The sequence below is a fragment of the Podarcis vaucheri genome, assembly GCF_965113315.1.
Source record: "Podarcis vaucheri genome assembly, chromosome: 9".
Classification (NCBI taxonomy): domain Eukaryota; kingdom Metazoa; phylum Chordata; class Lepidosauria; order Squamata; family Lacertidae; genus Podarcis; species Podarcis vaucheri.
Window position 1 is genome coordinate 13,995,425 of NC_138767.1, and position 14,570 is coordinate 14,009,994.

At 45.6% G+C, this 14,570-nt stretch overlaps 2 protein-coding genes and 1 long non-coding RNA gene across 16 annotated transcripts in view; 1 reads left to right on the forward strand and 2 right to left on the reverse strand.

Annotated features, from left to right (window-relative positions):
- SCD5 (stearoyl-CoA desaturase 5) overlaps positions 1-3,563 on the reverse strand; it is a 43,606-nt gene extending 40,043 nt beyond the window's left edge. The window contains exon 1 of the mRNA XM_082236626.1: positions 2,986-3,563. Within this exon, the coding sequence (XP_082092752.1) occupies positions 2,986-3,232 (247 nt within the window). The 5' untranslated portion in view covers positions 3,233-3,563. The remainder of the gene's footprint in view (positions 1-2,985) is intronic.
- Positions 1-14,570, forward strand: part of LOC309540187 — a 194,202-nt gene that overhangs the window by 47,532 nt on the left and 132,100 nt on the right. The gene's annotated exons all lie outside the window — the stretch shown is intronic.
- SEC31A (SEC31 homolog A, COPII coat complex component) overlaps positions 13,845-14,570 on the reverse strand; it is a 61,202-nt gene continuing 60,476 nt past the window's right edge. For all 14 annotated transcript variants that reach the window (XM_082236309.1, XM_082236313.1, XM_082236310.1 and 11 more), the window contains one exon: positions 13,845-14,428. In XM_082236309.1, coding sequence (XP_082092435.1) covers positions 14,249-14,428 — 180 coding nt within the window. In that variant the 3' untranslated portion in view covers positions 13,845-14,248. The remainder of the gene's footprint in view (positions 14,429-14,570) is intronic.

Consider the following 14,570-nt stretch of genomic DNA (forward strand, 5'->3'; position numbering starts at 1 on the left):
TGGTGCCCTTGAATGTTTGGTGCCCTTGAGCTGCAGTCAGATTCAACTGCCAATCTAGTTGGCTTCCATACTTAGGATTGTGGTGGGCATGTTGTCGTTTGCCTCAAGCAGTAAAATATATTGTGCTGGTCCTGCCTTTTGCTTGACAAAACTGGAACTACCTGCCCTCCCTGACTACCAGCTTGGTCCTTTAGGGGGCTGTAGCCCCTTCCTGAAGAAGCTGAACATCACTCTCCTGGTTAGACAAAACACGCACCAAATAATGCATCTGTCTTGTCAGGACTGAAGCTGCTATTTATCGCCTCTCATCCAATCTATTTCTGATCCCAGACGCTGATTCAATACTCCCACTTCCTCATCTAACTCAGATGAAAAAAAGAGACAGAGCTGGGTGTTGTCACCATGCCAGTGACACCTTATGCCAGATCCGGAGTTCAAATTCCTATTTAGCTAGAATATTGATGGATGTCCTTTGAGTGAGTGATTCACCAAACAGACTCAGCTTCCTCTATCTGTAAAATGGGGGTCCTGAGGCTTTTTGTTGTGCATTCCTCTAGGACTGATTCGGAGGCAATAGCACAATATCTAGTCCACACAAAGGATTTGGTGGAGGTAGTTTTGCAGCAAGCAAAACAGCTGTTTCTCTGCCCCCCCCTCAAAAAAATACAGTGAGTTTGCAGTGCACTTCACTACTGGAGAGGGGGAATGTGCAACTTTCTGTTCACCAACTAAATCACTTTTAAACTACCAATAGAATAGAATACAAACAAAAGCAAAATGGCATTGATTTGCAGAGAGAGTATAGCTGTCATACTGACTATCGCTCTTTCTTTTTTTAAAAATGCACCGTTCCTGAGTCGAGGTAAGCATAGCTTCTCAAGCATTCAATGTGAAGATGAAGCGTCGGTCTTCGCATTTGGAAACATTGGTGTGTAAGAGACTTTTTCTAGCCTTCACCATTTCTGCACGTGATAGCGGAAGGGGGCGGGTGAGGGAGGTCTATTCAGAAGAAACAAAGAGGGCTTGAAAATTAAACTGGGCAGCCTCTGGTGCCGCAGCTCTGGAGCCGCTGTGCTCGAGAAAAGCTCCCAGGTGAATGTTGCACGATCAAGCAATACAGCTGAGAATGGGAGGAGAGGGGAAAAGACAAGTCAGATGAGGTCCACAATGTCATTGCGCCAGAGGGCATTACAAGGGGAACTGTTTGCAGGCAATGACATTGGGCTGCGCTTAGTTTTCCAGCAGCAAAGCCAGGGGTTGAAAAGCTACTGGGAAAAGGTCCTCACTCACCTGGAAGTTCTGTCTCCTTCATTTTTCTCCATAAAAACCAGCATTGCCATTAAGTTTTCGCCTGGACCCTCTTAACTAAAACTAAACCTGAAGCATGCACCTGAATTTTCTTTCCTTCATCCTTCTCCAATGTTTTGAACTACAGCCCTGGTCAGTGGCTGTTTTATTACCTCCACCTCTCTCCCTTTTGATGCTTTCCCTATTGCAGAAGTATTGAATGTAATCTCCTCGGGGCAGGAACTGATTTGTGCTTATATCCGTCTGCAAAGCACCGTCTGAATAAGAAATAATAATAATAATCTTAGATGCACGAGAACTGGTTCCAGGCATCCATTTGCAAGGGGAAAGCACACTGCTCATGCACAGAGAAACTATTTTCTTCCTGCAGCTTGCTTGGTGTAAGGGGGCGGGAGAGTCCGCTCTAAGGATGAGAGTGCTGTTGGTGAACATGGCTTCCGCGGTTAACGCTGGCTGAAACCGAATCCTCACTTCAATCTCTAACAGAAGCAGGCAAACGTATCTCTGTGCAAGATACATTAGAAGCAAGGCGATGTGAACACACCAGGCAGAGCATGATTCACAAGGCAGAGTGGGAGAATAATCCTTTGTCGCTGCAGGGAATGCATCTATTTGGGACCACTGTGGCCTGATCCTGTGCGGTGCTAAGCCCTAACAATTCTCAATTGTTGCACAGGCCCAGGACCTTGGTTAGACAGCACTTCTCTCTTTCTTCAGCCCTGCTCATGATTTTTTGGGTTTTTTTCATGTGGAGGATAACAAAAGTGACCCTATAAAGTAAGCTAGATCTAGGCTGGTGGGTCAAAAATACGGGACAACTTAAACACGCTGGTCCTAAATGCAAATTACTTTAAAATCCCTTGAGCCCATAGGATCAGCACACCACGCACCACTCCTTGTACTATGAAGAAGTCTTTACATTTTGTACCTTGCATCCAGAACAGTAGAAGGATGTTTTGCAGTGGGCCTCCAGTTTCTGGCATGGTGTTTTTCCGTTGAGAATCCTCTGCAAGCACATTGAGTTCCCTCCCTCTGAAACACACGCCGAAACCCCCTCCCCACTCACATGCTTGTAAGAGAAGCTATATACATATTAGTTACCATTGCTTTACCCCAGGGCTACTCAGCTGCTACTACAGCCTGTATCTCATCCAGCACAGACCGTGCAATCTCTAAGTGGGCGTTCACAAGACCAGCTATTGCACAGGGCATACCTATGAGCCCTTCTTTTGTCTAAACAAGCAAGGTGCTTAATGGATGGGCTGCCTTCCATTTCTGCGCCCCTACCCACCTAGCAGCAAAATCGGGGAGCGCATTTGACATTCGGAGATGTTTAAAGGACAAAGCAGAGGGTGGCGACTGGATGCATCGACAGAGTGTGATCTTGCAAAAGGAAACAACAACCCAACGCTTAGGATGGCGTAGCGGATGCAGAACTTTCAAAACCACCGAAGTGGGCGAGAAATATATCATTTTTAAAAGAGAAAAGCACCCACACCCACACAACTGGTCCTCTGGGGGTGGGGAACCCAGACGGGGGGGAGGAGGCCTGCATTATAAATTAATCCCCTGGGGAACAGGCAGACAAAACAACAACATCTCTTGTATAAAGGGGAAAACACTGAAATCTCCGGTGATGGGGAATGGGGGGTGGCAGTGAGAAGGGGAGCCACTTACCCCACATCAGGGTGAAGAGATGCGCTCTGGGGATGAGGACCAGGGAATACGCCGCCCCGACGTGCAACAGAGCCATGAGGATGACATTCCTCCAGACGATCTCTTGCCTCTGCCCAACTTTCCCGGGGCTCCTCTCGGGCGCAGGGTCCGCGGAGCTGCCATCTCGCCCCTCGCCGGAGGAGGAGGAAGAAGAGAGGGGCATCTTGGCTTCTTCCTCGACGGCACCGCCGGCTCCGGGCTTGGACATGGCCGAAGGGCAGACGGGGAGAGATGCCCTCTCTCCCTCTTTCTTTTTACTTTGTCTCTTGTTTCACTGCCCACTCCTCCCCTTTTTCCCTTCTCTCTTTTAGGGTCAGGTTTCTCCCTCCCTTTACTTCTGAGTTTGCTTTTTAAAAAATAAATAAAAACCCCTTTCCTTTTTAAAGATTCCCCTTCCTCCTTCCCGGCACTTTGCTCTGGGGCTACGGTCTACCGGCGGGAGCCTGATCGCTGGGCAGCGGCGGCAGCATCTGTTGCTGGCATCTCGTCCATGCTGCTGCTGCTGCTCCGGAGCCAAATTCCGCACAGCAACAGAGAATGAAAAAAAGAGGGAGGGAGGGAGAAAGAGAAGGAGAGGAAAAGACCTGCATAGCTACAGCCAATCAGAATCAGATGCGGCGCTCTTAAAGGGGGTGGGGGGGTGGGAGTTAGAGATGCACAGCATCCCTGTCTACTATTGCCACACATTGGCCAGACTGAACAGAGAGATATAGTCTCCGTCCAACAAAGAAAGGTGCGTTTGATATATAGCACGTTCAAAGGCAACCTATTGCAGAAAAGGCCCCCCCACACCCAGGTCTTTGTGTGGTAGCTGTGGGACCTCTCTCTCTGTGTGTGTTAAATTGCTGAATGGGTATCTAAAATCCTTCAGCACATGCAGCCGGCAACAAAAGGACTTCTCCCTTAAGGCCTTGGGTTCAAAGAGATGTTGACCCCAGTTTAGTCACTGTTTTAAATGGTGCATTTTAGCGTTGCTGCTTTTAGCTGACCCATTGTTAGGGGTAGAGTCGGGGAGGTGAAGCCCAAGATCTTTTGTGCGAAGCTCCAGATTTCCTTCCTCTCCTTTGGAAACAAAACAAAACCCCATACCAAAAAAACCACACACACACCACAACTTGCTTACAGGGTTCCTGGGACCCCAATCACCCGCCAGCTTAAATTTGCTCAGAGGCCTACATTTGCATCTCTAAGAGTGGTATATGTTTCTAAGTATACATTAGCATATGACAGGAACATTTTCAGCCAATGAGTGCCGAAGACCTGAGTCTTTTAAGAACACACAGCTACACCCTCTCTGTAGCCACCCTTCAATAATTATTCCCTGGGCGGCTTACAAGCAAAACCGTGCTTAAACAAATATAATATATCAAGACTGAAACCAGCAGCAAGGAATAGGAGACAGCAAAAATAAAATAAAAAATAAGATCATTACAACAGAGACAGCATGGTTTAAAACACAGTTTAAAAAGCCTGAGGGTGGGGAAGGTATTTAGCATCAATTGACAAGCGCCCCAATTTAATATTGAAAATAAGGGGGGCAGGTGGGCAGGCGGACACACACACACGCAAACACACAAACACACACAGCTATATAGGAATGGTGCCAGTGTTGGGAGCCAAACAGCTATATCAACCACAATTTTTTTGTTTTTTGTTTTGCTTCAGTCAGTGTCAAATACATGCCATATGCTTGGGATGTATAAAGCATATGCAGCAGGAATGTGCAGATTATGAAGAACTGATGCAGTTGGTTGTGACAAGAGATGAAGTTCTAGGCCCAATTGACAAAATAAAAACTGACAAATCTACAATTCTGCGGCTCTGTGAAATCATACACCCAAGAGTTCTCAGAAGAGCTCAAATGTGAAATTGCTGATCTTTTCACACAAAAATATGTAACTTGTCCCTCAGATCGGCCTCCGTACATGAAGACTGGAAGGCCACCATTGGAAAATAATTTTTACAAAAGGGTTCTCAAGGGGATCCTGGAAATTACAGGCTGGTTAGCCTAACGTCTGCCTGGGGAAACTGGTGGAAAGCTAAAGATAAAATAGAATGCAGGAGAACAAGCCTTGCTGCAGCAACTGGAAAGATGCAACGTTTATTTTAGGTTGCAGTTGGTGAATGGAATGAAATTTCCTCTCTAAACTTTCTCTGAAGGTGCTGTTATGTTTGGCGAAAGGCGCATAGGCAACATCTATCCAGTTGCTAGGCTGGATGAAGCTGTACTTCTGATGACCTGCAGAATGCAGTGGTACCTCGGGTTACAGACGCTTCAGGTTACAGGCTCCGCTAACCCAGAAATAGTACCTTGGGTTAAGAACTTTGCTTCAGGGTAAGAACAGAAATTGTGTAGCGGCAGCGGGAGGCCCCATTAGCTAAAGTGGTACCTCATGTTAAGAACAGTTTCTAGTTAAGAACAGACCTCCAGAACAAATTAAGTTCTTAACCAGAGGTACCACTGTACTGTGGTTTCGTGTGTTCATCAGTGCTAACTGTGGTGGTCCACTTATGCATCACCCAAAAATGAACAGAGACATGGATTTGCTTCTGACCATGACTATCAGCTGCTTTCAGTCTGGCTTAGCAAGTCAACTTGCTTTCTCAGTGCTCCACAGCATCCTTCTGCCTCACCGCCATGTGGAAGGAAACCAACCAGTGTGGAAGGACCCAGTTGTTGGCCACTCTCTGTTCTCCTTGGAAAGGAAGAAGTTTTTAGCCTTGGCTTACCCCGTTGGCACATCTTCCTATATCCACTCAGGTGCCGTGTGCTTTCTAAAATTAATTTTTATTAAAGTTTTTTTGTGTTACAAAACAAACAGAGAAACAGAGAAAGGTGCATCTATTGCCTTCACTTACAAACACTAAATGTTCATTTACATTCATTGGGAGGCGCTTCTGTCAGTAACATCTTAGGTTGGAGGAAAAGAGGGGGAGAGAGCTGGGGGTACTGTTTTTGTTCTATTGCCTATTGTTAGTGTAGGGGTTTGTGTCAACACCATGTGGTTAGGCCCTTTGTTTAGGTATGTATTTATTTTTATTGATAACGTGAGCGATTATCTTGGCTGGTTGCATTCAGTTGATTTCATTGTGGCTTGTTTGTGTGTGGAGTGGGGTGGGGTGGCGGGGGGGTAGGTTGTTGGATCAGGTTAGCCATATTGATTGCCATGTGCTTTTGTGACATCACAGGCCGTCAACTGCACAGCCAATGGCAGCAGCTGAAGGGGCATCATCGCAACACCTCCTTTGACATCACAATGGTGGGCGGAGCTCTGCAGTGATTGGTTCTGTTGCTTGTTTATTATGAGGACTATGTATAGCCCACCCCTTATCTGTAGTGATACAAGGGAAAGGCAGGGACTGTGTAGCCTGGTGGGACACCAGGGTTCAAATTTGTGGGAATGTTCAGGGATGCAGGAGAGGATATATTGTTGATTATAGCCTTTCCAACTTGTGTTAACAAGGTCACAATTTTAACAGAGTAACATCCCCCTTTTTATTTTTTAAAGATATTTATTGAACATTTTTAAGATATAACAAAAAAAGGAAAAATAAACATACAAAATGAAAAACAGTTAAACACACACATTAATTTTCAATAACACAACTTCCATACACTTATTTCCTCGGACCTCCTCATACCTCCCTTCTTTGTATTCCAGTTCGATTTATTAGTTCAGCAAATCCTTACCATTAAACTTTTACCCTTTTGTAAAACGTTCCCCCCCCCCTTATCTCTTAAAGCATTACAGCTGGAAACCGCTTAATTTCTATCCAACATCCTTCTAACATTCATTAATTTTACAATGTTTCTGTAAATAGTCTTTGAATTTCTTCCAGTTTTCTTTCACCGACTCTTCTCCCTGGTCTCGGATTCTGCCAGTCATTTCTGCCAATTCCATGTAGTCAATCACCTTCATCTGCCATTCTTCCAGGGTGGGTAGATCTTGTGTCTTCCAATGCTTTGCAATAAGTATTCTTGCTGCTGTTGTTGCATACATAAAAAAAGTTCTGTCCTTCTTTGGCACCAATTGGCCAACCATGCCCAAGAGAAAGGCCTCTGGTTTCTTCAGGAAGGTATACTTAAATACCTTTTTCAATTCATTATATATCATTTCCCAGAAGGCCTTAATCTTTGGGCACGTCCATCAAAGGTGAAAGAATGTATCTTCTGTTTCTTTACATTTCCAACATTTATTGTCGGGCAAGTGATAAATTTTTGCAAGCTTGACTGGGGTCATATACCACCTGTATATCATTTTCATAATATTCTCTCTTAAGTCATAACATGCCGTAAACTTCATACCTGTGGTCCATAACTGTTCCCAGTCAGCAAACATAATATTATGTCCAACATCCTGTGCCCATTTAATCATAACAGATTTCACCGTTTCATCCTGAGTATTCCATTTCAACAGCAAATTATACATTCTTGACAAATTCTTAGTTTTGGGTTCTAACAGTTCTGTTTCTAATTTTGACTTTTCCACCTGGAAGCCAATAACATCCCCCTTTTAAAACTCGCAGCGGATGTGTTTGCTCAGGCTCGCTAAAGCCTCTATAATAACTGTCCTGGTATTTTCCCCTTATTCTCTCATAAAAGATAAGACACGACACAGTCTTCTATAAAAGTATAAAAAGAGTTTACTCACATTCTGTTCACAATCGGATCCCAGAAGGCAGACTTAGCTTAGAAAAGTTACATACACCTGGAAACTATCCCATAAAGAGACAGTCCCTTTGTCCTCTCTTGGCTGGAGGCCAAGAGAGCATCTTTGGCTAAGCAGATGTTGCTTCTTCGATGCATGTAGTCAAAGAGAGAGAGATGGCTGCCCTGCCCTGTGCTTTTGTCATTACCTGCACAGGTGAGGCCACGCCCCTCTAGTCACATGCAGAGGAAGTCTGTCCCAGCTCAGAAGAAAACAGGAAGTTTACCTGGCTGGCTGGACATACATTCCTCCCCATGTGTAAACATGTTCACTCTAGGAATGTTGTACTTGACTGCTCTTGTGTTTCACATCCCACAAAATTCCCATTCAGTCATGAACCATGCTGGCTGAGGATAAAATGGGGAGAGGAAGAACTAGGAATACTGCCTTCGTGTCCTTGGAGGAAAGGGGGGATATTAATGTAATGACAAAATAAATTAACACATAAATAAAACATGGTTCGTCTGGAAAGCTCCAGTTTCTCTCAAGCCAATTTCTCTTCCAGTCAAAATTCTAATATTATTGGGACAATAATGAATCAGCTTCACTCAGAAGCCCAGATAACATTTATGCAGCTCCTCCCCTTCACACCCGCCCCTTCTATAAAACGATGTTATCCACCACTGTTTACTGGCCTGGCCTCATTTATTTTATCCCCTCTATCACATTACAGAGCTGTCCTGGAAGAAAAATGACAGCCCCTCTCCCGCTCTGTATCCCAGCTGCGGGATTTGTTAATACACAGTTCATGAGTATCAGATCAGAAGGATGACCCAGATTCGCAGAGGAGAGAAAATAGTTCACTGGAACTAGAGGACAGCTTCATCTGGGGCTAGTAAGAAGCAAGATGGAGAAGGCAGTTTTAACGGAATCGGCTTCGTTTCGTGCCTTATTTTTGGCGACAGCTTTAAGATAACGCTGATTCCATGGTCCACGGGTTGAAAAATGACTAGGGAGCCTGGGTTTCAAATCCCCACTCAGAAAGTTTCCTGGGGGTGGTAAGGAAACCTGTGGCCTTCTGAGATGAAGATGTACTCCAACTCCTACCAACCCCATCCAGCATTGCCAATGGACACAGATGATGGGAGTTGTAGTCCAGCAACATCTAATGGGCAACAGGTTTCTGGCTTTTAATTTACTGGGTGACCCTGGGCTTGTTCTTAACTCTCAGCCCACCTCACTTCCCCAGGTGTTTTGAAAACAAAACTGGAGGTTGATGAGGACATGTGAGACTCATATATGCTCACTTGAGCTCCTTGAAGGGGGGTGGGGAGATGATCAACGTAATGATCAATACTAATATTCCTGGTATTTGGAAATTAGGTGCAACAGCTGTACTGTAGGTGGTTGCTTTTATTTTGCAATTTTATAGCTGGCTACTGAAGTGCGGGTGGCGCTGTGGGTTAAACCACAGAGCCTAGGACTTGCCGATCAGAAGGTCGGCAGTTCTAATCCCCGCGACGGGATGAGCTCCCGTTGCTTGGTCCCTGCTCCTGCCAACCTAGCAGTTCAAAAGCACGTCAAAGCGCAAGTAGATAAATAGGTACTGCTCCAGCGGGAAGGTAAATGGCGTTTCTGTGCACTGCTCTGGTTTGCCAAAAGCGGCTTAGTCATGCTGGCCACATGACCTGGAAGCTGTATGCCGGCTCCCTCGGCCAATAAAGTGAGATGAGCGCCGCAACCCCATAGTCGGTCACGACTGGACCTAATGGTCAGGGGTCCCTTTACCTTTACTGAAGTGCTGTAGACATGTTGTCCTCCTCTGACAGGGCATAATAATACTCTGCAGCAACAGTCAAACCATGCATGTAAAATGCTATGATACCACTGTAAATAGTTATGACTTTCCACAAAGAATTCTGGGAGCTGTAGTTTATTCAGGGTGCTGAGGGGTGCCCTGTTACCTACTAAGTGGTACCATTTCCAGAGTCCCCTGTGAAGAAGAATCGGCCGTAAAGCCAATCTGGGAATTGTAGCTCTTGGAATAGGGTTCTCCAAACAACTCTCAGCACCTAACAAACCACAGCTCCCAGAACTATTTGGCAGAACTCATGCAAGTTGCATCACAGTGCTTTAAATATATAGTTTAGATGTGGCTGGCAACTGAAGCGAAAGTGCTATTGCCTCAGTATTCTCCAGATGTTTTTGAACTTCCATCAGCCCCAATCCGACGCAGCCAGCCAGGAAGGGAGTAGTACTCCAAATCATCTGGATGGCACTGGATTGGGAAATCCAGTATTAACCTATTAAAACTTGGGAGCTTCAATAGCCTTTATTTTTATTATGGATTAAGTAGCAAGAAGACCGGCCAAGATTGGTGGTGGACAAGAGCTTGTCTGAGGGGGTGGGGGACCTTTTTCAACCAAGGGCCACATTTACTTTTGAGCAACATTCCCAGGACCAGTGGCAAAAGTGGGTGGAGCAATGCATGCAAATTTTGCCTCTGTTTGGTAGGCTAGTTTTGACATGCACTCCACAAAACCTCCCTTTATACTTCACCTGGGCAAGTAAGAAGCATTAGAAGAGTTAAAGGACACATTCTAGCTGGGGGGGGGGGGGACCCTCAAGGGCATGGATAGCTCAATTGTTTAGTGTGGTGATGACAACGCCACTGTTGCAGGTTCGGTCCCCATATGGGACATCTGTGGTCTAAGCCACTGAGCCTCTTGAGCTTACTGATCAGAAGGTCAGCAATTCGAATCTCCACGACGGGGTGAGCTCCTGTTGCTTGGTCCCAGCTCCTGCCAACCTAGCAGTTCGAAAGCACACTGGAGCAAGTAGATAAATAGGTACCTCTGCGGTGGGAAGGTAAACGGTGTTTCTGTGCGCTCTGGTTTCTGTCACGCTGTTCCGTTGCACCAGAAGCGGTTTAGTCATGTTGGCCACATGACCTGGAAAGCTGTCTGTGGACAAACGCCGGCTCCCTCAGCCTAAAAGCGAGATGAGAGCCGCAACCCCATAGTCGCCTTTGCCTGGATTTGACCGTCCAGGGGTCCTTTACCTTTACCTTATATTCCTGCACTGCAGGGGGTTGGACAAGGCCCCTTCTAACTCTACAATCCTATGGGTGGGTGTGTCCCAAGGGTCAGACAGGCAGGTTTGGAGAGCTGAATTTGGCCACCAGAGTTGAGGATTCCCATCCCTGGCCTCCCCTCTTTAAGAGATGTAGCTCTGCAGTTGCGATTTCAGCCTAGAGAAAACTCTCCTGACGTAGAATGGCTTGGGAATGTGAAAACTACGATTCCCCACCCTCTGTCTTTATAGAGTGTAGCATGTGGTGCCCCATTTATTGCCCAGCTTAATGTATAGTGTTGGGCGGCAAGCCAGGAATAGGGAGGCCTTTTAATGAAACGTACGATGGGGGAGGAGGGGAAAAGAACATTGTATGAATGAGCTAATTATGAGGTCGGTCTCTGGAGGCAACTGCACGAGCAAAGAGAACACACAGTTAAAAAAAATAAATCAAAATATTTTTAGGCTTGTCAAAGACCCTTCCAGAATATTCTGCCAGGGGGAAACAAAGGGGAAGAGAAACAACTGCCATTAAAAAATGCAGAAAAGTCTGTCAATGAATGAGCAACACACAGGGTGGGGGAAGAAACAGGAGGCTATGGCAGGAGCTGACCAAGCAAATACATGGGTTACGAGAGTGGCACCCAATCACCCCTCACCCAGGTGAAATTAGGTTTGAAAGAAGCCTTGTATTGTAGCCAACAGAATAGAACTGTGTACAGATTTAAGTAATGGGTAGGCAAACTAAGGCCCGGATCCGGCCCAATCACCTTCTAAATCCGGCCAGCGGACGGTCTGGGAATCAGCGCGTTTTGACACTAGTAGAATGTGTCCTTTTATTTAAAATGCATCTCTGGGTTATTTGTGGGGCATAGGAATTCGTTCATTTCTTTCCCCTTGAAAATATAGTTCGACCCCCACAAGGTCTGAGGGACAGTGGACCGGCCCCCTGCTGAAAAAGCTTGCTGACCCGATTTAAATCATATCCCCCCACTCCCCCCCCAATAATTATTGGGACCTGTGGCTTGTTAAGGTTGCCGGAATTGTAGCTCAGTGCGGGGTAATCTACAAGTCCTGTACAGAAAACCAGGATTTCCTCAGATTTATGTGCTGATAAAAGCTTTATTCGAGAAGTATCAACATGAAACAGGAATCTCCCGCTAGAGAGTTAAGAGGTGCAGTGGATTGCTCTCCACATTAATGCACAAGAGGCTTTGGTCAGCACAAAGCATTCCTGGGGGCTTTGCGCTTGCTAGTAATTGGTCTTTTGAGTTTTTGGCAAGCTCACATATGGAATTTTAATTTGCAATGTGGAAACTGACTTGTGCAGTATCAGCTAGGATGAAAGCTGTTGTAAGGACCTGGGAAAGTCTCTTCCTTTTCTGGCCACGTCAAAGGTAAGAAAAATGCAGTAAAAGGCTTGAACCACACCCATGAAAATTTCGGTGAAACTTTCTCTCTCCTTTAGGCTTTTAAATGCAGGATTTGAAGCACCCACATATCCCTGGAGGCTGGTCCCCATGTGCTCCTGGAAACTGACAAATACCGTAGTTGGTGGTAACAAGTGAAAGGACTTTCTTTTTTAGGAGTGGTCCCTCATTTATAGCGTATAGTCCCAAGACTCACCCGATGCTTTCAATAAAGGTCTTTAGCTGCAGGCAAACATCTTCATACTCTTATAGGCTTTTAAAAATCAGATTCTTTTACCTACCTCTCTCTCTGCAAGGTGGGTATTTTTGCTCTTTGAGGAGGCAGGTTTGTGGTGCCAGACCTTCCAGTCAGCTACAATTGTGCAACCTAAATTTGCCAATTGTAAAAGCAGCATTAAAACAACACAAGACAGAAAGAGAAGTAACTCTCTCTGTCTTACGTTGTTTTAATGCTGCTTTTACAATTGTACGTTTGTCTTGTATAGTTCTGTTACATGCTGAGCAACGTTCAGGGAACGTTAAGCTATTGATGGGTTAATACGATAAGCAAAGATGTAGATGGCTTCAAATCCCTTTGTTATTCTGCCTCAGTCTACTTGAAGGCTGGGAGACACACACGTCTGCAACAGCCAGGAGCCTCCCAGACAGAGGGAGCTTCCAGACTATCGTTATTTTTGAGTGGGATACAACAAAATATTGGCAAATTTAGGTTGCACAATTGTAGCTGACGGGAAGGTCTGGCACCACAAACCTGCCTCCCCAAAATATCAGACTTTCTGTGTAAGCCAAGTGGCCAGAAAACGTACTGCAAAGTGTGGTAAAACCGTTGCTTTGACGCAACATCATCGAACCTGCCCACAAACAAATCAGAATGAATGCTCAATAAAAACAGGTTGCTTTGGAAGCACATAGAATCTACTGGAGGCAAGGAGAATCGACAGGCTTTTATAGTGTGCATAAATACAGGTTGCATCAGCTAAACGTTAAATAAGGAGAGGAAGAGTTTTGTGGTAAGAGTAGCTTGCCTGGTGGAGTGGAGCAGCAGAAATAGCCTCCAGGCCAATAAATAAATAAAACTCACCTCTCCACTTCCCATCTTCCCTTCTAAGGTGTAGATACCAGAGAATACAGAGTTTGTGATCACATTTTTATTTCATTTGGGGCAACGGTAAGGCCTCACAGGCTGGGCCAGTGCCCCACATGAACTTCGCCTATGCCTGAAGATGCTTCAAAACCCTTTGCAACACAAAAGGACAGCTTGGCAGACAAGCCATTGTGTGTTCCCTGAAGGTAGAGAGTTTGGAAATCATTGTTTTGAAAGCTGACACGCACAAGAGGTTTGAAAGATGCCATCATTGAAACTGACTCACAGACATGGGAACTTTGCTGTCTGATCTATCAAAACCAACCTTAGTACCATTTCGATGAGGTTCCTCTGGCACTGATCTGGCCTCCGTTATAGAAGGAATCAGCATGGGAAGGGGGCATATATATATATATATATATATGTGCATAACTTCAAGGCGACGGGTTTAAATAAATAGCCATTCGCCCTAATGAAAGCAAAGGCATTAAACTATTAAGCAAGCTAAAAATTAATTAAGCTAAATCCCACTGACACTGCGGAAGCCTTAAGGAGGAGGGATAATAACTCAGCGCACACAGAAAATAGAATCTGAAACATTTTAATTGCTTGTTGATGCAGAGGAATGTGGGGAAAAAATGCTTTCTGAGGTCAGCCTTACACACAAACTCCCCTCTTTGCTGTATTTAAAAGCCACTTTCAAAGCAGCAGGTAACATGCATTTAAAATGGGGTATATGACGTGGCGCAATTCAATACACTTATCTGCAGATAAGGGTAATAAAAGATGGAGAGAATGAAAAAGCACCAGGACTTGCTGGCCCTTCTAAAACGAAGCTCATCTGCGGCAAGGGTGGGGTGGGGAGGGAGAAGAGAAAATGACTTTGTCGTGACCAGCTTTCTATATTGCATCATGCTCTAAGGGCCGGGGTCCGTCTCGCAGCACGCCACTTTGAAAGCAGGATGCTTCTGCTTTGCAAAAAGCCCACTTCACACGGCCAGCTTGTTGGCCTGGGTGAGGACCACTTTGAGCACCGGCATGAAGGCAGACGTCTCGCTGAAGTTGCTTGTGCTGACTATGTGGGTGTGGATGTTCAGCCCCTCCGTGTAGTTCCGTGTTTCGATGCTCCTGGCGATGTTGTGCAAACCGTTGATTATCGTCGGGGAGAGCTGGAGGGAGGGGGAGAGAAAACACAGTTGAGAAGGTAGCCTTTTCACAGAGATATCTGGGAACCCCAACCTGACGCCACTCCAGCATTCTTGGCCCCAAGCACGCCACTCAGAGTGGAGTGGCTAAATGACCACTGGAGAA